General features: G+C 37.6%; 1 protein-coding gene across 3 annotated transcripts in view; it reads left to right on the top strand.

The window, feature by feature from the left end:
• The window catches only part of PLCB1 (phospholipase C beta 1), a 497,164-nt gene that overhangs the window by 37,943 nt on the left and 431,748 nt on the right, over positions 1 to 27,473 (top strand). For all 3 annotated transcript variants that reach the window (XM_081321970.1, XM_081321971.1, XM_081321972.1), the window contains exon 2: positions 484 to 561. In XM_081321970.1, coding sequence (XP_081178096.1) covers positions 484 to 561 — 78 coding nt within the window. The remainder of the gene's footprint in view (positions 1 to 483; positions 562 to 27,473) is intronic.

Raw genomic sequence — 27,473 nt, 5'->3', positions numbered from 1 at the left:
ATCACACATTGTTAAAAAATTATGATCTTGTGGGGCCACATTACTAGCTGTCCAGGGCCACATGCAGTGGTGGGATTCAGCCTGTTCGCACCACTTCGGCAGAACCGGTAGCTAATTTTTTGTTGCCCAGGCTCAGAATGGACTTCCGGAAACGGCATCCACACAGAGAACTGGTTGTTCACATATTTGAATCCCACCACTGGCCACATCCAATCCATGGACTGCGGATCGGACACACCTGAGGTAGATAGAGTTATAAAAGTATACTAGTATAGTTAATTGGCACCCTCCTATTTACCTAGTCTGTTCAAATGGTTTATGTGAACTCCTGTTGAGTAAAAAGGACTTGAGTACACCACAAATTACAGCAGTTTAAATTTACTTCCCTCTAGGTATATTTCTATATAGAATATGTTATTAACTAAACGTTTTCTGTTCAAGATTAGGTTATGTGCTAATTCTGCATCCTTTGTTTTTGTGTAGGATTCTTCTAGCGTGACAACGATTTTTCTCAGAACAGACCCACAAGGATTTTTCTTATACTGGACAGATCAAAATAAGGTAAAAATACTCTGAACTGTTTGAATTAACTTTTCATTTTCCTTTCTAACAAGATCCCTTTGCTGATATGATTGAAAGACTTGAGTAATTGATGGTTAGTATGAGACCTCACTGAGTGAGTTCATCATTTTCACTGTATTGGAATACATTTTCAGAGGAACACTGAATTCTGACACTCAGCAGTGTGGATTGCAAATTCTTTTGACTGTTGATACTTAAAGCTGTGGATACTTGGCCAGCCTGTTTAAATATGTTGAATTGCAACCCCTTATCACTGTCAGCAAGCATTGCCAATTATTCCAACATCTCTACAAAGGACTAAGTTGGAGAAATTTAACCACAAGTTAAAGAAAAATCAAACAAGGGGGCATTTTGCAATTTATGAACTGCAGAAACAAGTTTTAAAGATGATACACAATATTCTGACGAAGGATGCACTTCCTCAGTATATCTTCACATATAATCTTGTGCTTGCTAAGGTTTTGTGTTTCCTGTTGGTTTAGAAAAATCCAAGTATCTTGAAAGAGTGGTATCACATAAAATTCTTGAAATGGTTACTACCTAGATCATAGATATGTAAAACGCCCTAATATGTAAAGGTCAAATGGGTATTTTTCTCTTTAGTTAATGGATTTAGAAATATTTGCCAGGATGTATCTTTTAAGTTTGGCAAAACAAAAACAAATCAGTTATTTCAAACTTATTTGGAAATTGGACACTTATTTACAGTTCCTGAAAGATTAGTTAAAAAAAAAACTTATAGGAAGAATTCTAGCGTTTGCCTTCCAGTTACTAGCAAATAATTAGAAAAAAGAAACAGGAAATATTATGTAAATCTTCTATGATGATAGATTTATCTGAATTCTATGATTTATTCTTAGTAGTATACTAAGAGGGAATAAGCAGAGTTATAAGTTCACTGAAATATGGATTTAAATTTTGTTAGGGTAGCTATTATTTCTGGATTTATAATTTAGATACTGAAGTGAAGTTCTACATACATTTATGGTCCTTGTGAATCCAATAGCAACCATTTGCTTTATTTGTTATACTCTTAATGGCCTTTTTGATTATTTGAAGGACTACAGCATAAACATAGCAAGCTAATGTCTTACTCACAGTTCCTGTTTTATTTAAACATAAACACAGAAAAGTCCAGCGGGATGGTTTACGTTGGGGCAGTGACACCGATAAAAAGAGTTTAAAATTCATATAAATTGTGTACCTGACTTAAATTGCTGTAAGAACTTAAAAGGCAGCTATTTTATTTGGATTTAATATGTGGACTAGAAGTATTGTCTGGAGTGATAGCAGTGAATAAAGCAATCATAAGGTAAAGGTAAAGGTTACCCCGCACACGTGTGCTAGTCGTTTCCAACTCTAGGGGCCGGTGCTCATCTCCGTTTCAAAGCTGAAGAGCCAGCGAGGACGTCTCCGTGGTCATGTGGCCGGCATGACTAGACGCCAAAGGCACACAGAACGCTGTTACCTTCCCACCGTAGTGGTCCCTATTTTTCTACTTGCATTTTTACGTGCTTTCGAACTGCTAGGTTGGCAGAAGCTGGGATGAGCAACAGGCGCTCACTCTGTTACGCAGCACTCGGGATTCGACCCGCCAAACTGCCGACCATCTGATCAATAAGCTCAGCGTCCTAACCCACTGAGCCACTGTGTTCCCTTTTAAAACAATCATAGCAGTGAATAAAACTTCCACAAATGTCAGTGGTAAAATACAGATCCCTTGAAGTTTTGTTTGGGTAAAAATAGAACATCAGAAAATCAAATATTCATTTCACATACTGTAGTTTGGGCATAAATCCTTATACACAGAGGACGAATCTTTTAGATAGACTTGCACGAGGCTGGTAGTATGAAAATGATGATTAACATATTAGAAAGGAGATTATTCTGAGTACAAGTTTTTTATTTGTTTATAAATTTTTACAAATAACTGAAGGGGGCAAACCTATCCAACACACTTTTCTCCTCCTATTTTTCTTTACAACAACAGCAACCCTGTGAGGTGAGTTGGGCTAAGAGAGTGTGACTGGCTCAAGGTCTCCAGCTGGCTTTCATGGCTAAGGCGGGACTAGGATTTATGGTCTCCTGGTTTGTAGCCTGATGCATTAACTACTAGATTAAGCTGCTTCTGTTGTATTAGTATTCTTTTATTAGTATTGTCATAATAGCACGTTTTGGGCTAGTTATGATTTCTTGGCCAAACAAGGATTGAGTTAACAGTTCCCCCCCCCCCCCCGGCTTCATGCAGGTTTATTTTATTTTTTTCACTGTGTGTCAAGAAGAAAAACAAGAAGCTTGGAGACAGAGAATTCAGTTACCATGTGTGTGTTTTTTCTTTTTTTCATAGCTATTTCAACCTCAAGTTGCTTATTGGTGGGTAAGACTCAGAAATGAATGTGACAAGATGATTTGATTAACTGGGAGTCTGTTAGGGAGGTCATATTTATTGATCATTGAAAGGGCATGTTAATAGAGAAGGCTGCAAGGAAGTGCTCTGAGAGTTGTATTTTGCCATTAGAGAAAAAAAAGAGATAAAAATGGAATTTCATCCTAATTTCCTTCTAACAGGCCACCACTAGCTAAGCTGGAAAAAAATATACATGGAAAAAATGTCTCTGTTCTACATATAATGTTTTGTTTATCTGTAGGTGTATGTACAGATAGTCCTTGACATACAGCAGTTTATTTAGGGACCGTTCAAAGTTACAACAGCACGGAAAAAAGTGACTTACAACCATTTACCCCATAGCCACATGATCAAAATTGAGACACTTGGCAACTGACTCATATTTATGACTGTTGCTTATCCTGGAGTCATGTGGTCCCCTTTTGCAACCTTCTGACAAGCAAAGTCAATGGGGAAGCCAGATTCACTTAGCAATCTAGTTACTAACTAAACAACTGTGGCAAGAAAAATAATAAAATAGGGCAACACTCATTTAATAAATGTCTCACTCAGCAACAAAAATGTTGGGCTCAATTGGGGTCGTAAATCAAGGACTACTTGTAGTCAGTAGACTGATTCACTTAGGGATCCAAGAAATTGCAACTCTTCTCGCAGTTGAGGAGTCAGTCCTTCCCCTGTACCCTCACTAGAGAGTAATTTAGATGTTCTCATGGTGCAAGAACTTGGGACTGTAATTTGCTCTAGCTCTATTTTGGCGTGGCCCAAGAATATTCAAAATGACTGGAAGGAAATGCGTAGCATAATATGTTGAAATGATGAAATGGCAGAAATGTTAAATAAAATGCATACCAAATATATGAGGCAAGCCTCTACATAGCATTCATCAACAGTATCATTTTGTTTCTAAATAAATGAAGCCATTATTGTCATCATTTGGCCATTATCCATTTTCTACCTTTAGTAATTGGGGCATTTGTAATTTACTGAGATTGGATAGGTAGCACAACTAGGAATGCTGATTATTTCAGAAAGTGGAAGTTCCATAATGGCTTTGATGATAGTGCTCCTTAGAGCACATGCCATTCCTTAGCATCCAGAATCCTTTGGAAGAACCCTACCTATTGATACTTTATTACTTAAAGGGAATGTCGGACAATAAAAATATAGTTATCAGAAGAAGTGATGCTGTGATACTCACCAGTTAATTCTGGTGAGTGATTTTTGTCATCTCTGAGAACCAAAGGTTTCAAAAGGTATCTTTCAGGTCAGTCTGATTCCGTTCTATTAAATAAAATAGCATGGTTATAATGCCTTCTCTAGTTATTATTAGAATAGGAGCTCTTAGCATATGTAATCTAATTTTATTCAAAGAAATAATTACACATTTTATAAAACATTTTAAGGGTTATCTTGTACAGGCTTTTTGTAAAAAAAATAGCATATTTTCATGATCAACACTGTTGTATGTAAGAGGAATTTGATTTTTAAGAATAGCAGTGTATACAGTGTATACAGGTGAGAAATTAAGTTGTGCATTGGATTTGCACAACTTCTGATATAGCTTTCTGGCTCAAAACAAGGAAATATCAAAATCCAATTACAATGTTTGTTTTGTGTGAAAAGACACCCAGGAGCATATTGAAGTGCCAATAAATTTTTATTGGACTATACATTATGCACAAAGACACACTGAGTGAGTAAACATACACTAAGAGAACACAAAGAAGATTGAAGTCATTTTAATAGTAATATTTGGAAGCAGTGGCATTATGCCGTGCAAGTGTACTTAAAAAGAGTATACTTTGTATGTCTGATACAAAGGCCGGTAGGTCGAATGGAGCTACTACCTATCTGCTTACAGTCTCCTGGGAGACTTCCAAACATCCACCACTTGTAATCTTATTGAGGATACTGGAGCTATTGAGAGGCATCAAAACGGTGGTAGAGCTAGAAGAATGCTAATGTTATGGTGCCTTCATTCAACCTTGAATGTCTCTTCCTGTATTCAAAGAACCATAATGGAATTGGTACCGTTCTTTCCCTTTGGATGAAACTATGAAAAAAGGATGCTATCGCTATCAAATTCTGCAGGATAACATGAACGAAGCAAAGCATGGAAACAAAAGGGAAAACCTTCTTGCAACAGTTCAAAGACAATGTGCAGATATGGGAATCTGCCTCAAGCAACAGGTTTCAGATACTAAAGGACAGAATTAAAGTATGTGATATTTGCCAGTGTTGTGTAATATATCCTGTAATACTAGAGTGTGTGGATGCTGTCTTCATCTGAAAACACACATATTTAAACCCTTATTTAAAATTAGTGGCAAATTCACACACATACAGCATGTATTCCATGCTTTTTTGCATATCACCCAGTCCAAATTGAAAGAAAGAAAATACAGGATTATATACAGTTGAGATGTGTTTGAATATTAGTAGCTCGGGTTGGTAGTTGGGCTGTTGGTTTGATCTCCAAGCTTCGCGACTTGGCTGCAGACATTTCGTCTCCATTTGGGGGGACAGCTTCAGTGTGCTTTGAATTGTGCTTGTCTATCAGAGCACTGGCCTTTAAATACCTTTTTGTTTGATGTAACCCAAGTGAAATCAAGAGAATTCTTCGAAGCCTGGTTCTCCATCAATAAGTCAATAAACAGACACATTGACATCAACCCAATCTACCAACCGCTGAGAATGAAAGAACCACTTCAACCGCTATCCTGAAGGCAGCATTTAAAACAAACAGGCACCCCGCCACACAGCAACAAAAATCACAACACCCCCCCCAGGAAACCAGACCATGTCTCGACAACAGCCATCCATCCAAACAACCCAAAACCAGATCATGACTCAGAAGCAACCAAACGAACAAGCACCATTTGCATCACACAGACAATACTTAAACAACAAGGACTATGGGCCAACAACAACAACCAGCCAATCAAACAGCCCGAAACCAGACCATGGCTCAGCAACATCCAGACAAATAACACCCACACCAATTTACATGGCACAAAAAGATATATAAAGGCCATGCTCTGGCAGACAAACACAATTCAAAGCACACTGAAGATGTCCTCCCTCCCCCTGAAGGGAGACAAAACGTTTGCAGCCAAATCATCAAACTCGGAGATAAAACCAACAGCCCAATTATATACAGTGGAAAGAGTATCTATCAGCAAAAGTGAGTCTTGTTCCCTTTCATAGATACAGATCTCCAAACTTGACTATAGGTATTTCTTGACTTACGACCACAACTGAGCCCAAAATTTCACCCTGTTAAGTGATGTTTGCCCCATTTTATGACTTCTCTTGCCATAGTTGTTAAGTGAATCATTGCAATTAAGTTAGTAAAATGGTTGTTAAGTGAATCTGGCTTCCCTGTTGACTTTGCTTGTCAGAAGGTCACAAAAGATGATCACATGATCCCAGGACACTGCAGTCGTCATAAATATGAGTCAGTTGCCAAGCTCTTATGAGATAACAACATGCGTGCTATGTAAATGTGGAGAGACACAAAGTCTGGCCAATCTGCTGGTATGTCCGCTATTAACAGAAACATATATCAATAATGAGTTATTTTTGGCCAATGACAAACCCAAGAAGGTAGCTTCATTCTGGCAGTTTAAAGTTTGATCTAGACATGGAAGGAGGAGGAGAAGGAAGAAGGAGGAGGAGGAGGAGAAGAAGAGGAGGAAGAAGAAGAAGAAGAAGAAGAAGAAGAAGAAGAAGAAGAAGAAGAAGAAGAAGAAGAAGAAGAAGAAGAAGAAGAAGAAATAAGCTGCAATGGTTATAAGTGTGAAAAATGGTCATAAGTCCCTTTTTCAGTACCGTAACTTCAGACGGTCACTAAATGAACTGTTGTAAGTTGAGGACTATCTTTACAGAGGATTAGCACTTCCTCTGGATTTTCAAGGTGAGGATCTACTGGAAGAGTTGGCAAGAAATACCTCTGTAGGAAGAGCAATTTCCTAAAACTACGTGGCATTTTAGCTCTAATATATTGTTCGAACCTTTAGATTAAAAAGATCTAATTATCATCAGTCACATGAGGAAGTATCTTGGGAGGACAAAAAAGCTGCCTGAATGAAGTAAATATCTGTAGAATCGTAGGTAGAATTGCTTTTTATGCACAGAGCACACATTCTGTGCTTTTTCTGTTTTCTCTCCTTTTTTTAAAAAAAAGACATTGTGTTTCTCTTCCGCAGTGTTGTTGGTTGGTTCTTAATGCTAAATGGGACACGTATCCCCAAGGCCTCAGTACTGTTTTTTAAAATGTCCCCTGACTAAAGGGGAAGAGAGGGGAGCCAGGAAAACCTTGTGTACAATGTTTAATTCTGTAGACAATCAGGCTATTCATAGAGAGAAAGGAGTTTGGGCAGGCAGCAACGCAAGAGGTTTTCCCAATTGGGTTAAAATAATAATAATAATAATAATAATAATAATAATAATAATAATAATAATAATAATAACAACAACAACAACAACAACAACAACAAACAACAATAACAACAACAATAATAATAATAACAATAATAATAATAATAATAATAATAATAATAATAATAATAATAATAATAATAAACCTTTATTGTCCAAGTACAACATGTGTACACTGAGATTAGCTGAGCCTCCCCCCGTGCTCCCTCCCCCCAACACACAGTGACAACAAACCCTCCATCCTACCACACCATGTGAACCAACTACACCACACACCGGCCTTCCAAGTCAATTCTGCATAAGTTCACAGAGATTATATCCCATTTAAAAGCCACTTTAATGGCCACTTTCACTCTATTTTGTTTCACAGGTATCACTCAACATTTTGTAAGTAACTTTTGAAAAGGCAAATTAATTAGTTTTATCCCATCCATTTAGTTTGTCAGTCTGCTGCTGAAATCTACCACTGGATTACAGTAATTGTACTGCTTATATCCCCAGAAATCAAGAAGAAAGATTTAGGGGCAAGGCATTTCTCTCCCGAGGTTTCTATGCTAAAAGGTAGCCTTTCTTAGAAACCACTTACATCACTTTACCAATAGCAAGAGCACTTAGAATTACATATTGCTTCACAATGCTTTACAGCCCTCTCTAAGCAGTTTACAGAATCAGCATATTGCCCCCAAAACCCTGGGTCCTCATTTCATCCACCGCAGAAGAAGGGAAGGATGAATCAACCCTGAGCCGATCAGGATCGGAGGAATCGAAAACCTGGCAGCGTGAGCAGAGTTAGCCTGTAATACTGCATTCTAACCACTGCGCCACCACGGCTCTGTTTATTTGGAAGAAGGCTGTGAAGGTGATCTGTAGATCTTGGTAATTTTATCCGGGAGAAAACAATATTTTGGATCGCTTTATAGGGGTTTTGTATTGGCTCCAGCACAAGATTGGAAACCTTTTCAAATCGTAAAGTATAGAATAGGATTGCATTACAGCATGTTTATTTCAAAAGAACTTAACCTTTGAATGCTGCGATACGGTTCTTTTATAGAGGAAATGCGAAATAGAGGCCACAGAGAAGGTGCATTTGGGCTATGAGAAAATGAGGTGGGTCTTTGAGTTCAGGACCACGAGTCAAGGACAAGGACAATACACAAATGGCCTGTCCTGAGACAAACTGCATAATCGACAGAAATCCTCATACGTGTGTGAAGTGATACATTGCAATTATAATCTGCCAGAAGTTGATTTTGTTTGCAGCTTTTTGCTCATGCAAAAACTGTCATGACCCAGTACTCACTACAAGAACACAGCAGTATAGATTACATTTTATTTATAACTGGTCACCCAGGAACATTTATGATTCAGTTTCTAAAAATGTAATCATAATGAGGCTGTATTCACAATAAGCAGCTGTAGACTTAACAGTAACTAACTCACAGAAGTTTTGCTTTCCATGGTGGGCACAATAGCATTTGAAACATAGCCATTCCATTTATTTTAATAATTAAATGCAAACCATTTTTAATAAACGTTTGCTGAGTGATACTTTCATCTTGCAGATAGGCCTGGGTAGCACTTCCTTTGACATAGTTCACCATATAAATGAATTCTGTATTCATGTTGCAATAAAAGGGTGAACGGTGCCTTTTGTTGATAAGCAAATAATGCCATTTTTCCATAGCGCTCGTTTGTACTTCCAAATTGGTGCAGCTCCGCATTAGCAAAGATATTTACAGGTAAGCGATACAAGTAGTTCTTCCTTAAGAACTACTTATTCAGCAACTGCCTGGTCCCCAAAGTTACAGCTGCTGCAGCAGCACACCCATGGTTACAAAATCAAAATATAGACGCTTGGCAGCCCACCAGCTCTTATGGCTGCTGGAATATTTCAGTTCTGTCTCCTACCCTTTCAGCCACCCTTCATAGTGGCACTCCATAGCAATGATGGCAGTGCGGGAGCTGAAGTAGAGGCCTGCAGCCTTTGGCAGTCTCAGCCAGCAGCTGCCAGCCCTGTGCCACCCTATGGCCGGCCACCTTACTGCCCACAGGGCAAAGCCCAAGCTGTCCTTGCCATCCTGTGCTCTGCAAACCCTGTTGCCCCCAGCTGACCTTTGTCGCCTTCTTCCTCCCGCTGTTGATGAAGGGCGCCCTAGGTGAAGCAGTTCCTGAGTCCATACGTGCACTTCTCCAAATTCCTTTGTTGTGATGCTTTGGAAGGCCTTATGAGGAGGCTGCAGTTGTCCCTCTCCAAATCATGCCCACATTTAATAATAATAATAATATAATAATAATAATAATAATAATAATAATAATAATAATAATAATAATAATAATAATAATAATAATAATAATGATGATGATGAAGAAGAAGAAGAGGTAGTAGTAGTAGTAGTAGTAGTTGGAAGGGACCTTGGAGGTCATCTAGTCCAACCCCCTGCTCAGGCAGGAAACCCTATACCATTTCAGGCAAATGGCTGTCCAGTCTCTTCTTAAAAACCTCCGGTGTTGGAGCATTCACCACCTCTGGAGGCAGGTTGTTCCACTGATTAATTGTTCTAACTGTCAGGAAGTTTCTGCTTAGTTCTAGGTTGCTTCTCTCCTTGACTAGTTTCCATCCGTTGCTTCTTGTCCTGCCTATGGGTGCTTTGGAGAATAGCTTGACTCCCTCTTCTTTGTGGCAGCCCCTGAGATATTGGAACACTGCTATCATGTCACCCCTCACTCTTCTCTTCGTTTCAGATTAATCCATTTAGGGCTATAAAGGTCAATAGGCAGTTAATGATCTTATTTTATATTTGTTGACCTCGTGCCCTGATCTCTGCCTTCCAACTTTTGGTGTATTTTCTAGATAACCTAGGGCATTAATTACAGGTAGTCCTCGGCTTATGACCACCATTGAGCCCAACTTTTCTGCCGCTAAATGAGAAATTGGCGAAGTGAGTTTTGCCCCATTTTGCGACTTTTCTTGCCACGTTTGTTAAGTGAATCGCTGCAGTTGTTCAGTTAGTGACACGGTGGTTAAGTGAATCGGGCTTCCTTGTTGACTTTGCTTGTCAGAAGATCACAAAAGTTGATCACGTGACCCCCGGGACAATGCAGTCGTCATAAATGTAAACCAATTGCCGAGCATCTGAATGTAAAGCACGTGGCCAGGGGGATGCTGCAATGGTCATAAAAGTGAAAAATGGTCATAAGTCACTTTTTTCAGTGCCGTAGTAATTTCGAAAGACCACTAAATGGACTGTTGTAAATCGCGGACTACCTGTATTACTGTGAAGAGGAATTACTGCAATAATTACTATTGATAATGCCATCAAATGTTGACTCTGATTGACCACATAGATTTTTTTCCCCCAGGAGGATCTATTCTCAACTTGGTCCTTCAGATCTTCAATAGTGCACCCATCAACACTGTAACTGAGTCTATTCACCTTGCCTCTGGTTGTTTATGGTTTTTTTTCCTCTTTCCTTTCACTTTTCCCAGCAGTATTGACTTCTCCAGAGAGCTAAGTCTTTGCAAAATTCATTTTAGATATAATACTTTGAGCCTGTTCGTTTGTGCCTTAAGTGAAAACTCTGGGTTGGTTTATTTGATGATGCTTTTGTTTTATTTTGTTTTCTTGGATATCCACACAGCATTAATAGAAGTCCAAATAAAACATTGTTCATCGTACAAAAACTAATAAAATGGCATACCGTTTCTAGTCATACAAAATATGCAAAGAAAATTATGTTTCTTTATCACCAGTCCTAAAGATTAAAGCCTAAATAAAACAGAAGAAAGAATCTGAGAAGTGAATGAGGTATTTAGCTACTGGATCCCTGTTGTAATAGGATGAAATAAAGGCAAATGACATCAAAGTAGAACTTGGTTACTTAGAAACGGAACCGACACTCATTGCCAAATGGGATGATTGCCATGATCTGCAGTTTCCTCCAAATATGTTCTACAGCAATTTGAAAATTTTGGGGTAAATGGTGTGTATTAGCATACGTTTTGCATTGCCTTTTCACTAGGGAAAATGAATGCGCTGCCTCAAGTGATTCAGGATTGGGTGCATTTCAGCACGTTACTTTGTAGATCAGTAGATAGCTCTTGTTAACAAAATTAACGTGGTGGAATTATGGCAGAAAGTGGGAATGGGAACTCCCTCAACAGAATCAAGGTAGTTATAAAAGAAAAGGCCTTGAATACTTGTGATTGTGCAGTCAAATATTAGAGCAAAAGAATAGAATACACGATAGCTTGGCTCCATGGTGTGTTAAATAAGTTGGATGACTGCAGTGGGCTTTTAGAGAAGGAAGGGAACACTTACAAGAAAATTGCACTTGGACAAGTTGATAGGTTTTCCATTGTAGCGTTGAAGTGAAGAACAAGATTACGATAAGTGTGGAGGCTGACTCTACTTCAAGCTTTCATTTATATTAACAATGAATTCAGTTGAAACATGAGTCGTTGAGCTATTTTTTTTTGTTCAACTCAATGCATTTAAGGAACAGCTTTAATATGAAAAGCAATGAACCTTGTAATTTATTGCATCCAAAGTAAAATACAAGAAATGCCCTACATTTCCATGTGAAGAAAAGCTGAATTCTGCATAATAGATTGTGTGCCATTATTAAGAATATAAAGGAGAAAAATTATCATAAAATGAGGCATTCAGCAGGTGGGTCTTTTTGTGTAACAAAACAAAGTACAAGGTGTAGCATTGGAAAGCAACTGAACAATTGAACAATATCTAACACTTTAAGGTAAGCATTTTTATTACATAAGGTGATTATTGGGGGAACCTTTTGTTCCTAAAGCCATTGCAAATCTCATTAGTCCCTGTGTAAACTAATAAAGTGTTCTAGCTTAAAAATTCTTGGTACTGGAATGTAGGAAGTAGTTGAAAAACAGCTGAAAGCATCACTGAATAAGTAATCAACATGTTTGCAAAAAAAAGGCATTTCATTAAATGTCAAAGGAAAATTCAGGTCAATATTTTAACATTCTTTACGGTGGATACTACATACCTCTGAAATCTTCAAACTTAACATCTAACCAGTAAGTAATTCAATAGAGAAAAAACAAAGGCCACTCAATGATAATCTTAGACTCTACTGCATTGTATACATACATTTAATCTTATTTTTTGCAACCAAGCATCTGTTGGTCTTCTTCTAAAATTGGTCCAATCACTCTCCTTTAATGCAAGGAAGAGATTAAATGACAAGGTTGTTTTTTTCAGCAATATAATATCCCATACTCCTCTCTAACCAGTTAGCCTTAACAAAAAAATCTACAAATACTGGGTTTAATATATATAGAGAGATGGAGGTTGTGGAAAGTGTCATGAGACAGGACTCCGATGATGACTCTGAAGACAATACTCCAGTAGAACTTGTGGAATGTCGGTTTCAGGAGACACAAAGCCAGGAATCGCATGAGGGTGATTAAACCCAGGCATCATCTGAACCAGCTGAAAAAGAAGATGTCAGAACAAAAAGAAAAGGGAAGTCATTCTATGAGACTCACAATCAAGCAAGGGAATAAATACCTTGATTATAGATAGCTCTCTGCAGCCTTATTAAAGAGGCAGCCCTGTGGTAGAATGTGCTGAGGAGATGGATCCTTGGGAAGGAATTTCAGAGTTGTAAGAGGCAGCTCAGCCCTGAGATCATGTGTGACAGACAAGAGGGTAAAGACAGGCCCTCCTCAGTAGCTCATAGAATATTGTACATGCAGGTGGTAAAGTTCTCAGTCTGGCAAGATTTTGTTTATAGGTGTGAAACAATAAAGAACTCAGCTTAGAAGAATTACCATGTGTTGTTCTTGATTTTGGGCCTTTCAAGCCCTGACCCATAATCCTTCTAATCTAATCTCCAGCTCTTGTGTAATGTTTGTGTAGGACTCTACTTGTGAAATTCTGACCTCTGGACTGGCTGATAACCCTTACCTCACTCTTGGAACTCTGGATTGGATTTTGACTATTCTCCTATGCACTTTTACTAAAAATAATACCACTCAGACAAGCTTCTTTCAGAAACCCGTGTGTTGCTTTGCATTCTGTGTCTTCCGTCATCTCCTCAACCTTGAGTAAAGTGCTAATTTCCATAGCAATTCTGTGTGTGTCATTGATACTAGATGCAGGATAGCAATAATCACCTTATGACTAGCATCCAACATGAAGATCCTTAATGTATCTATGCCCAGTGACCTGGAACCTTTGGAATCCCGGAGGAACCTCAACTTATAGTTTATGTTGGTATCTAATGACTTTGCCCTTCACGGTAAGTATTTCTACATGACTTTCCATCTAGTGAGTGTTCACTTACCCCGGTAGGATTTCTCACTATTATATTAGTGGAAAGGATCCAGGCTTTATCACTTCAATTCACTTGTCACCAGTAGTTCCCACCCCCCATCAATATATCCCTAGTATTCCTAACTGCTGTGGCACAATTCTTTGAAGCCATAGCAGCCAATCATCTGAAACATGTGGCTAGTAACATTTGTGCAGTAATTACTTTATTTCATCAAATTATGACTTCTGCTTAAGAACATCTAAAGCTCTATCAACCATCTTCCCTTGATTCAAACCAGTGGGTAAACCCTGGTTTTACGGAGAATTTGCCAGTATAATGGCACTGATTGTATACACTTATAGGAATGCCCACATATATAATAATCCTTCTTCCTGGGAACCTTTTGTACTCTAAGAAGGAGTTACAAGAGGCTTATACAGAAGAAGAAACAAAAGTCACGCATGAAAGAACTTGGCTAAACTCCAATAGACTGTAACAAGCAAAGATGACTGCCTGTTCACATCTCACCTTCCGGTCTTCAGCAAGATACAGTTCAGTTCATAACAACGCATTTCTGTTGATTCTCGGGAGGGACATTTTGTAAGTGAGGATCCTTACATTTTGTCATCAAATGACCTCCTTCTGAATGGTCTCACAGATGTTCAAAACCTAATTTCTAATTTGAAAAATAGCAAAGCCTCAGAAAAAAAAGACTTACGGTAGTTTTATTGTAATTCCTAAAATGCAGTCCTGTTTGGTGGGCATCTGAGTTTAATCTAAACTGGTCCCAGTTTCAGTTAAAACAAGTATTCCTTTATGTAGAATGACTTCTGTCAGTAAAACCTAGATATGTTGTTATTTCTAATTGTTGGTCTGGTTTCTCCAACCTTCTGAAATGGGTTTGAGTAATTGCAAGGGATGAGGACCAGAAGAGAAAGTGATGTTTCTGGAAGTCATCTTGCATACATAGAACGTAGAATCATAGGGCTGGAAGGGACCTTGTGGGGTTTCTAGTCTAACCCCTGCTGAAGGCAGGAGACTTTAGCTATGCTGGCTCAGGAATTCTGGAAGTTGAAGTCCACGAGTCATAAAAGAGCCAAGGTTGCCTACCCTTGCTTTATATCATCCAAAGTCAAATGGTTGTCCGGTCTATTTTTGAAAACCTCCAGCACTCACAACTCCAGGAGGCAATACTGTTGGATTTATCCATTTATAACTCATGTAACTAATTTATACCACAACACTGGGTATTTTTGCTGAGCCCAGACTCTTTTTGCTGAATATATACACATATCACACCCGTGTTTTTTTAAAAAAGTGTGTATTTCTATAAATAAATCTCAATTTGAAAAAAAAACGGGAAGCCTTAGATTAGAATGTGCTCAAGTCAGCACAGAATAGCAATATCGCAATATTGGTAGCGCTTGGTAGCTACTAGTTATTTCTTTGGCTTCTACGTCTTCAGTTTCCGACGTGAATAATTTGTATTAGCCATAAAATGGTTCTGTCAATGCTGTTAAGATTAAAATACTTGCCAGAGGGGATACCTACACATCTGCAGATTTCTTATACAAAATGTAAGTGGAGGTATATAATCATAATATGCATGGCCATCGTTCAAAGCAAACACTGCTCTTCCCTGCTGTTTTTTCAGTTGCTGCTTCTGTCCTGTGGAAGTGATTTCTCCAAGCCTGTCGGGTGAGATTTGAGTTTAGAAGACAAGATCCCCAGGCTCCCGTTCTTAGGTAGTAATTAGCTTCCTAGGATGGGTGTCGCTTCCATCTATGGATGAATTAATTGTGGGACAAAGTGGTCTGCAACAGATGTTGCTTTTGCCACGCGATGATAGTAGTGAGCTGGCATTGTTCCACAGAAGCAGGTGTTAGCTGTGATAGTGGATGAATATGGGCCTGGTGCTGTATCATTTAATTTTATTGCTTCAATAAATCAGCCAGGCATGAGTAATCATTAGCTGTATCACCAGTGCCGCCTGCCCACCAGGCATCTACTACCACTGGTTTCTGCAGCTGACTAGCACATCATAATTTTAGTTATGGGTAATACTTGACATATACCTACATAAAGACTGTGGCTTGTTTAAAAATTAACTTGGCCTCCCAACACTGATAGAGTAACTGGAAAATAATGCCAGCACAAGAAGGAACAATTGCTTGTTTTGGCACTTAATGTACATATTTAAGTAAATAAAAAGTTGCTAGCTGGACATGGAAATACCTACAGGATTGTTTCAGATCACTTAGTTGTATTGATTTGGAAAGCGTTACAGTTAATTTTGAAGAATAAAGAATCGTGCACATTGAACAAAGTTTATTTAGCAGCTATTTCCTTGGCAAACATATTAACATTTTCTATTCTACCATATATCATTAATATTTAACAAATAAAGAGAATGAAATATGCTAGCTTGAAGCAATTGATTAAGTGGCCATGTTGGCCCCAAGCACTGGAGAATTTTATGTTGATAGACATTGACAGATCTATTTAGATTATGTTACTGTGTCTTGGAACCTACAGTATATACAGACTGTGAATGCAATACACCATATGGTTACTTTAAAGTAGAAGGACTTCAGTTAAAGTATATTAGACTGTGTCCTTAGAAATTGTAAACTTTCATGTTAAGAAATGTACATCTGGGGCTAATAAGAGTCAAATATGCCTCTTCAAATTATTGGCTAAAGACTGTGGTTTCACTTTGGAGTATACTTTATAAATTAGATTCATAAGCAAACTCAATTCACCTGCTTTTGCATTGCTAGTGTAGTAGCCCAAGGGAGCAATATCTTGGGGACTAATTTGTTCACTTTTCAACGCTACCCTATCTCTGATCTAAGAAGAAATGTTTAACAGTTAGATGTCAGAATCTATAAGATGTAGTATCTCTAAGATACTGGTTAAATATACCATATATTATGATGGTCTAGTTAGTACATCACACTTGATGGTAAACTATGATGGATATTTTCATACATGCTAAGTGAAAAATCAAACACATTGCACTTTAGCTTGATGTGTCTATTTTCCTTGAGTGGGGAAAGGAGGTAATTATCAGGATTGTCTCAACTAACAAGACAAAACATTACAAGAATATTTCCCGCAATAGAAGGGGTCTGATTAGTAGATTTATTGTAACAAAACAATGAAGCTATTATGAAAGCTCCTCCGCCCTGTGCGTTCCCACAGAGAGGGCCTCCTCAGGGTGCCTCCAGTCAGGGAATGCCGACTGGCGGCCCCCAGGGGGAGAGCCTTCTCTGTGGGCACTCCGGCATTATGGAACCAACTGCCGGTGGAGCTCCAGATGGCATCAGACCTCCGAACTTTCCGTCGTGGCCTGAAGACCCATTTATTTGAATTAGCTGGTCTGGCCTGACGGGGGATTTGGGTTTTAAATTGTTGTTTTAGAATTGTATTATTGTTTTTAACTGGGCATTGATTTAATCTTTTTTAACTTTTGTATTGTATTGTATTGCTATTTATATATGCCCTGTGAACCGCCCTGAGTCCCTAGGGAGAAGGGCGGTATACAAATTAAATAAAAACTAAACTAAACTAAAACTAAAGAATTCCAGCTACTGCTGTCTGTGAGATTTGAGATTTGCTTAATCAATGCTTCATTTTTTGTGCCTCTTTTTCTCACTAACCCTACATAAAGGGCTAGAAGCAAATCACTTTGGGGTGGGAGATACAGCTTTCATCAGTTTGAATCTTGTTTAGTAACCTAATCAAGTTGTTTATTTTTGATCAAGCCAAAGTTAACATTTACACTAGTGGGTGGTCTGGATTAAAAAAAAGCTAGTATAATTTTTATTTAGCTCTATATGTATAACTGTTTATGTTGACTTTCAGATTGTTTCTCCTTTCCAATTTCCATTCCTATAAAGGTGGAAGTTACACTGGATTCTAAATTAAAAAATGTAATTATCACATATGATGTATCTGACTGTTACGAGTTACTTTTGTATGCTAGTAAATCTCTGTTTTGGATCTGGTTGACCACTTATGTTCTTATTTTCTTCACTGAGGGTCATCTTCAAATTATGATCTCTAAATGTTTGGATTTTTAGCTAGATGTTTGTTCAAAGTAACACTTAGATTTTTCTGAATTCAGTGCCAGATGCAGGCAGCAATCATTTATAGTTTCATTTGATGCTGGATTAAAGTTGATGACTGGATGCATTAATCACCTAAAGAAGTTATCTTCAGTGCTCTGCATTTGGTATATGATTAACTCTGCCTTGTGTAAACTTAGCTTTAGTTTCAGTTTGGAATGTCCTGAGAATCCTGGTTGTTTTTCAGAGAAACTTGTTTTCTAGCTATAGTAGTCAGTGCTTTTTTTGTAAAAGAAAAAGGTGCCGGAACTCACACATGTCATACAACCTGCCTTGCCTAACCTACAAGGTTCCATCCAAAAAAGGTGCCCGAACTCCGTTCTGAGCCTTCTATGAGAAAAAAAGCCCTGATAGTAGTTAAGGAGCAAATTTGCCAGCTGTGTTGCTCAAAGAGAAATTAAAAAGGGCTCTCAGAACTTTAGGCAATCAGTGGCCATTTCAGAATAGATAGCACAGGGCCTGACCCTTGATACTGTTATTGGTGGTGGATTCTTATTCACTCACGTTCTGCATACATCTAGCCAGAGCAATATAATTTTTCCTCCCAGAAAATTGCTTGCTGGAAAATTGCTAAAATCTACTTGGAGATGAGAGCAATGTAAAAGTAGTTCAGAGTTACCAATCCCTTGGCTTGTTACCAAATACAGTTGCCCTGCAGATTGTACCTACGGAGGATGACCTTGCCTGATAAATTGGATTTAGTCCCTTTAGCAATCAGGATTAAAGGTGGTGCTTGCCAAAACACAGATGCTTTATATAGTGAGATAAAAATTAATGCCCCCTCTGGGCAATCAAGTAAATATGACAGGCTGATTGGTTTGAGAGTCTGCTTGTAGTCTGGTGTCAAATTTATCTTTTCAGGGATAATAGGCTGGAGAAATATCTATGTATAAGGGAACAGAGCCTTGGTGGAGCAGTGGGCTAATGCCTCCGTAAGTAACACCAGCTGCCTGCAATTAGTGCAGGTTCGCATCCCACCAGGCTCAAGGTTGACTCAGCCTTCCATCCTTCCGAGGTAGGGAAAATGAGGACCCAGATTGTTGGGGGCAATAAACTGACTTTGTAATAATGCTGCTTGGGGTGTGTGAAAGCCCTAATAAGCAGGCTTATACATAGAATGAAGGCTACTGCTAAGTTTGTAAAGCCGCCCTGAGTCTTCGGAGAAGGGCGGGATATAAATGGAATTAAAATAAAAAATAAAATAAATAAACAGAAAAGGTAGGCATTAGTTGTTCATTTTTGGCCAAATACAACAGCGCTTGATAATTTAAGAGCTCTTTTGAATGTTCAGCATCGCTGCATAAATAATGATCTAAAATGTAATCTGTTCTCTACATAAGTCCTAAAAGTAAAGAAAACCTCATTAAACAAATGAGTCAAAACATATGTGTTTATTTATTTGTTGAGGAAAGTGATCCAAAGCTACACTTATGTAATACAAACGTTACAGAAAAAAGCTTTATAATGGCCCCTGTCTTTTTTCTTTTTTCCCTGTTGTTAATTGCTGTACTATATATTGAACCTATGTAATGGCTGTGTATTTCTATTTGCATCATTTTGATTATATTTTTAAACAATTTATCTTTTTCTTCAAAAAAACATATTCTAAGTGTCTAAGCTTGCTTTGCTGTGTTATGTGCTGTATCTAAAGGAACTTTTCCTGCTTGAATTTGGTTAGACTTCTATTGTATACAGTCCATTTTTCCCATTGGCAAATATTGTCTCCAATTTTAGCCATCCTATTGAATGCAAGGTTTCTCTTTTCTAGCAATGTGCTGGATTGATTCTTGCCTCTGCTAGCATCTATCTTAATAAAAATGGTGATGTTTTTTATTTCATTATTCTCTGGGATCAAATTTCAGAAAATGTGTGTAGCTTTAATTCAAGTGCTATTTTCAAATTTTCTGGATGTTTTGGCGTATTTCTTTCCAGTATTTTGAGTCTTTTTTCCATAACTTTGGTAAAATTCTTTGTTGTGGCATTTCCAATGTTTATTGTTTTATGATTTGTCCATCCTGGCAATTGTTGACAGAGCTATAAACCATCTGTAGAACATTTTATACTATTTTTCCTTCAAATTGTAGCTTGATGAAAAATTTTGTTGATTTTTTTCCCCCTATGGTTCTTCCCATTCTTCCAGTGTTACTAGTTGGACATTTTACATCCATTTTATCATAGAATTTTTATTTGTTCTGTGTCCATGCCATATTTGAGTAATTTGTAAACACATCCTAATAAATTATCTTGATTCTGAATAGGTATTTCAAATTCTGTCATCCTTCGCAGAGACTATTCTTATGACTGCTTTCACTTTTCCAATTATTTGCTAATATATTAACCATGGGAGGTGCCTTCCTTCATAAAGCAAATTCTTGTGGTGTCTTTAGTCTATTTCATGAGTCCAGATGTATCAGGTTAGCATATCTGCGCAGATCTTTCTGATCAGATCTGGAAAGAGCCAAAAGACACGCGAGAATCCTTATCCAAAGTCTTAGTGTGACTGAATAAGTCATTTGTAGGTTGTATTTACTAGGATTTTATAGGACATGCAATTTCAACAAACAAAATTGTTTTTCGTGAATATTTGCCTGTTCAAAGGATGTCAAAAATTCTCAGCAATTTGTCCCTACAAGTAGAATACAGCCACAAATACATCAATAAGATAAGCAAGGTAAATGAGAATTCTTAAGTACAATGCCCTTTTAGTAAAAGGCTTTCTAAGTCTACCAGTAAACGGTACAAGAGGTTTTTTGAAAGGAGCATACTTTGATTTAGACTTGATTCCCAGTGACTGGCTGAACTATCCCTGCAGTTTTCTTCCTTTTTTAATATTTTATTAAATATATCAAAATATAAAATACAAATGAAAATGAAAATGGGAAAACAAGGAAGGGAAAAGGGAAGAAGAAAAGAAAGAAAAATATTGATTTCCGACTCTTTTTAATGCAGTAGAATAATATGTAATAATAACATTACAGCCTCAACTTTTTACTTTTATATATTTAATATTTCTATAACAACAAACTTATCTAATCAGCAAAACGCAAAGTCAATATCTCATTTTTTTCCTTCTCCCAAGTACGAAATTCAGAAGCAGTTTCCAAGTGGAAACAAAGTTAGATATCCCTGCAGTTTTCTTGGCAAGTTTTTGGGAAGTGGTTTGCCATGAGTAGCCATATGGAGGTTATAAACCCTTAGACTGACAAAAAAAGGGATTTGTTTGAACAAATGGGAACTGCTATGATAAAGATTAAATTTGCTCTAATTTAAATTTAAATTTGGACTATATGATTTATTAGAATAAATATGTTTATTTCAACATCCTGACTTAATAAAGATTACAATATACAGGTAGTCCTCAACCTATGATTGTAAATTGAGCCCGGAATTACTGTCATAAGTTATTGTGGTCATAGGTTGAGGTATCAAGTGACCAGATTCAAAGTTAAGACCATTTTTATGACAGTCATTAAGCAAACAGTGCAGTTGTTAAGCAAATGTGGCAGTCGCAAAGGAAACAGTTTTCCCCAATAGCCTTTTTTTTCTCAGAAATTGGAAGTAAATACTAGAAGCCAGCAAAAAAAAATATTGCAAATTGCACTTACATGACTGCAGAATACTGCAAATGGCTTTTTTTTTTAAAAAAGCTCAGTTTCTAAAATGCAATCATGTGTGTAGCTGTGATAACTCTGGAAACGTGTCTTAGTAGCTCAAGGGAGGCTTGTTGTAACTTTGAATGGTTGTTAAGTGAACGGTCACAAATTGAGAACGATCTGTAATGGCTGCTTTGGCAATCCAAAGTTCCCTACCCATTGATACTTGCTGGTCAGCAGAATGACTCCTTATCTCCCATGTGTGGACCCTTTAGAGTTGATCTAGTAGGTGTCATGGTTCCAACAGATGAAACCCTTCAAAAGAACTTCGAGGCATTGTTTACCTTAAAGGATCTTTTATTCAGTATCATAATATCAGCACTACATAATCGAAGCCAAAAACTGAATTCCCCTCCCCTGGGCACATAGTATCAAAGCACAATTCCCTCCTCCAATTAACAGTCATAAATCACATTCCCCAGTTAGCTTGAAGCGCAGGCTTCCTCTCCAGCTCTCCAGCCCGCCAATTCTTTATCAACTCTGGGTTCAATAACCTTGATTCTCACGCTAGGTTTAGTGTTGTCACGTCTAGCTGGGCTCTCATTCATATCCTGTCTCCCAGCATCATCTAATTCTAAAAGCGAAAGGGAAAAAGATGGCTATATTTCCATCTGTTGTCAATGCAAAAGCATTCAATGTTAGCAGCATTGACAGTAGGTATTCTGGGATGCCTAAAGAAGAGAGTAGCATTACTCAGTAGATATTCCATTGGCTATTTCTTCTAAAAAGCACTGTACCACTAAGTGTCTTCAGTTATAAAACCAGGAGGTAGACTGTGTCATTTCTGTTTAGCACTGGGTTTTCCATAAATTGCTGAAATATAGTGTAGAATTTTGGAATGTTGATTATTGATTTTGTCAGAATTCCCTTGCTTAACAATTTCCTCAGAATTATTTCATTTTTTTTGCCATTTAGAATTACCAGTACAGAATGAAATAATCACTCACACAAAGAAAAACAAAATTTTGGAAGAACACCCCTTTCTGTGATGTCTCTAATTTTTTTTAAAAGAGTCTCTTTCACTTGTGCTCCAAAAAAGAATAAAAAAAATACTACAAGTAAATGCCCCAAACAGCCAGTTTCCACAGTAGATTTTTTTCATTCTGTTTGAATTATTAATATTTGCTGTATAGCCTTAGGTGTCAGAAGCTCAATATTTCTTTTTCTTTTTCAGTCCATTCATAATTCTTTGTTATGAAAGATTCAGAAATACAGTTTTAAGGAAACACTGTCATTTGAGCATTTGGTGATGCCATTCAGATAGGTTTAAATCTTAAAATATGTGTTTAAATTAATTGGAAAGGGATCTTGTAGTCTTACATCTCTCAAGAATAAAGTCAAGGAAACAATTGGTCCATTAGTGGGAGAAAGTGTCAAGAAAGTGACAGGCATCAGGAAGAAAGCAGAACTAAACTCATTTTTTGCATCCGTCTTTACACAAAGGGGAAAAAACAGTCCAACCTATAAAAAAACAGTACCGTAAAAAACAGATTCAAAACAGAAGTTAAAATAGGCAAGAAAATGGTAAGTGAGCACCTGTCCAGCCTAGATGAGTCCAAATCACCAGGCTCATATGGATTACACCCCAAGGTTCTGAAGGAACTGGCAGACGTGATCTCAGAACCACTGAACTATATATTTCAAGATCCTGGAGCATCAGGGAACTACTAGAGGACTGGAAAAGAACTGATGTAGTTTTCATTCCAAAAAAAAGTGATCCAGGAAGCTACAGACCTATCAGCCTGGCCTCAATACCTGGGAAGATTCTGGAAAAGATAATCAAGCAACGAATCAGTGAACACCTAAAGGCAAACAAAGTCATTACCAAAAGCCAGATCATGCCAGACAAATCTTATTGCATTCTTTGACCAGGTGACAAAATCAGTGGATGAGAGGAATGCTGTGGATATAATTTACTTGGACTTCAGTAAGGCACTTGGTAAAGTAGACCACCTACTACTAGATAAGATAGAAAAAATGTGGGTTGGACAGCATCACCACCATATGGATTTGTAACTAGCTGACCAACCACACTCAACGTGGTCCTCAATGGAACTGCATCTACATGGAGGGAAGTATGCAGTAGGGTACCCCGAGGTCTGTTTTAAGCACAGTACTCTTCAACATCTTCATCAATGATTTGGATGAGGGGATAGATGGGGAACTCATCAAATTTGTAGGTGACACCAAGCTGGCAGGAATAGTCAAAGCTCCAGAAGACAGGCTCAAGATACAGAAGGATCTTGACAGACTTGAATACTGGGCACTATCTAACAAAATGAAATTCAGTGGTGAAAAAGTAAGGTTCTACATTTAGGAAAGAAAAACCAAATGCACAGGTACAGTCTAGTTTAATGAAGAGAAGGACAAGGGGTCACATGATAGCTGTGTTCCAATATCTCAGGAGTTGGCACAAAGAAGAAGGAGTCAGGCTATTCTCCAAAGCACCTGAAGGCAGGACAAGAAGCAATAGATGGAAACTAATCAAGGAAAGAAGCAACCTAGAACTAAGGAGAAATTTCCTGACACTTAGAACAATTAATCAGTGGAATAACTTGCCTCCAGAAGTTATGAATTCTCCAACATTGGAAATTTTTATGAAGAGATTGGACAACCATTTGTCTGAAATGGTATAGGGTTTCCTGCCTAAGAGGGGGTTGGACTAAAAGATCTCCAAGGTCCCTCCTAGATGTTATTCTATTATTCTATTCTATTCTATTCTATTCTATTCTATTCTATTCTATTCTATTCTATTCTATTCTATTCTATTCTATTCTATTCTATTCTATTCTATTCTATTCTATTCTATTCTATTCTATTCTATTCTATTATTTATAAAAGTGCCAAAGTAGGACAGTGTAGATGGATAGATTCTTTGCTGTGTTTGGTTCTAAATCTAAATTTTAGGTTTTGAAAGGTGAATAGTGAAAGACCTTAATATCCATAAATTAATAGTGTCCTATTGAGAAGTATTTTCCCCCTTAAGTTATTTGTCTGCCGCAGAACAAATCATATTCATAATTTTGGTGAGCTTGACTAGCTGAAGTAGCAGCTCAAAATAGCATTGACAATCTTTTTTCAAACTAGTTGCAGTGAAATTAACAGATAGCAAAGCCAATGGCATTTTATGTGATAAGTGGATTTTGTGCCAAAACACAGAGCCATTACTCAATTACCTTTTGAGATTGCTTTTCTTCTTCCAAACAGCAGAGAAAGGAAAAGTGCTTTTAGAGTTGAGAAAATGCCAAGGATAAAAATGTCCAGCTTGCACTTCTTTTGGGGCGGGGGAATGAAACATACGGTGACTTTCAGAGAAGAATTGATATACTGTACAGTTAGGGCACAGATGCAGCTTGCTTTTCAAGATGGTTTTGTATGGAAAAAAGGTTGAATAAGCCACAGACATCATACTATAGGTTACTAAGACAGGGAAAAGGAACCCATTTCTGGACAAACAACAAAAATTGTTACTCTCATAGGGAAGTGATGGCCAGGAAAAGAAATAAGTAATTAAATTAGTTTGCAATTATGCAAACAACCAACAAATTTTAATTTGTTGGTTGGTTTGCATAATTGGTTAGCTTTGAAAATATTTCTGTCCAAGCCCGGTTACTTCCTGAAAAGTACGACTTACAAACCTAATTGACTCTGGAATTATGGTCGTAAGTCATTGTGCTTAAGTGATCACTTCACTTAAGCAAAATCCCAACTCTCCCCGTTGTGGTAGTTAAGTGAACCAAGAGGTGCCTCAGGGTGGCAGATGCCTTAGGATACCTGACACAGGTCTGCACAGCAACACTCCCCAGTTCACACCTGGCCTTTTGAAAACCGTGTCCTTCTGAGAGATTCCACGAATGGTCCCCAGCTCCAGAATGGCACAAGGCAGGCCCTGCGATTAGGTTGCACATCTCATTAGCTAGGCCCTCTTTCAGAAAGGTGATCTTCAGAAGCCACCTTTCCAAAAGAGAATCAGCTGATGTGCCATGCAACCTTCCTATACAGACGCCACCTCATGACAGTCCGGAATTGGGCGCCATTTTAGAAGCGCCTACAATTCCCAGATTGTGAGAACTGCAGCAAAGTCCAGAATGGTGCACGCTTCCAGGATGGCACAAGGCGGTTTCTGTACAGGAAGGCCATGTAAGCACATCAGCTGATTCTCTTTTGGAAATATGTTTTTGTGGTGTTTTTTTGGAAGAGATCAAATAGAGCAAGGTGCGATAAGGCAGGGGGGAGACCCAAGGCTTGTAGGAAGCAGGAAGTGGAGTCAAGGGACCCAGTGCAGCAGGGGGAAAGACAGACAAGGTAGTTGAAATATTTCTGTGGTCGGTCGTAAGCATCCAAATTGTGATCATGTAACTGCAGGGACCATAATTTGGGTACAGGTTGCAGCACTAGTGTAATTTCGAATGGTCGCGAACGACCTGTAGGATAATTCCTCCTTTCCTTCCTTCCTGCTCATCCATTGCTCCTCATGCATATATAACTGTTCCCTCCTAGTTTAAAATGAGCGAAGATATATATTTTTTTACTTGAATACGAATTTCAGGCTTATAACTTTTATATTTCCCACTTTGCCCTACTGCCTGGAAGCAATCTTTTCTTGAAAGAGTTTAATAGAAAAGGCGTGATAAACTGCAAGTCAGTTTTCTGAGCCTAAATGCTGTCTGTGCTTTATTTACGAGAAGGAAAGTCTATCCTGGAGGAAGCCAAGTTTGTCTTCTGCCTGACGGCTGTCTTGTTAGTGAAGCAGGGCCTTAATGACAAACCTCCTAACCGTGGAAAAGTATTGAAGCTCTTTCTTTTGGGGGCTGCTTTTTAGAGTGTTTCTATAGCTGAGTAAATGTCACCAAAGAGTTAGCTTTGACAGTGACATTTATTATGTTTGAAAAAAGGGCATTTTAGATGCCCAATGATGTATTTTAAAAAAAGATAAAACATAAAGTATTTATTTTGTTAAAACAAGATGCAGAACAAAGAGATGTATATTGGAAACAGTGCTATTTTTTTTTTTGAAATAAGTTTTCTTAAAAGTTCAAAACAGAACATAAAAGCTAACACAATGCAAAACGGAAAGAATAAAGAAAGAAAGGAAAAAGACAAAATAAAAGTGCATTGAGAAAGGAAAAAAAAAAGAAATAGAAAGAAGAAGCTTCTGATTTCCTTTGGAGCAAATATAAGCATTATTACAAAATTACATCTTACTCCATGATTACAAAAAGGGCTCACCTTTTTCTATTCGTTTCTTTTCAGATCATTAAAACCACAAGCCATAAATAGATTTTTCTCCATTTCATGCAAAAAGTATACAAGGGATTTCTGGTTAACCATAAATGTAGACATTGCCTTTTCTCTGATCAAGGAAGTCAGTTTATTCATCTCCAGATAATTTCCATCATCACCATTCCTCTGCTGTGGGAAGTTTCAAACCCTTTTGCTTTTGAGCATATAACAGTCTTTCTATACAAGTTCTGTAACTTTTTTCTAATTGCCTGTCTGTTCCTCCCAAAAGAAAAGTTTCACTTTAATCTATAAAATCTTCTGAATTAATATATGCATTTGTATCCATTTCTTTTCTTTCCCTTTTGTTTTTTGCTTTTTACCTATCCACCTCCAGCAAAGATTCAAAACACGTTTATACATGCTAGATAATTTCCATGGTGATAAAATACCAACAATACATCATTTTATAAAAGTTCTCTTTTAGAAGGCTAGAATATAGTGTAAATTTTAGGCTTTTCAACCACATTGGTCCATTTATATATTGTAACCAAAATTTTAGTTCATTTAGTCATATATTCTTTCACCTGTCCAATATTTCAGCAACAGTTTACACATTTTAGCAATGATGTTCATCATTAGTACATAATTTTGTTTCAAACTCAGTCTTACTTGTTCAAAACCGTAAGATCTTTTATCGTACATTAATCCTTCTCGTTAATTGTACATATGAAAACCATAGACAAGAAC

The sequence above is a fragment of the Vipera berus genome (assembly GCF_964194415.1).
Source record: "Vipera berus genome assembly, chromosome: 1".
NCBI lineage: Eukaryota > Metazoa > Chordata > Lepidosauria > Squamata > Viperidae > Vipera > Vipera berus.
The sequence above is the reverse complement of the archived record's forward strand: the minus strand, read 5'-3'. Positions and strand labels throughout refer to the sequence as shown.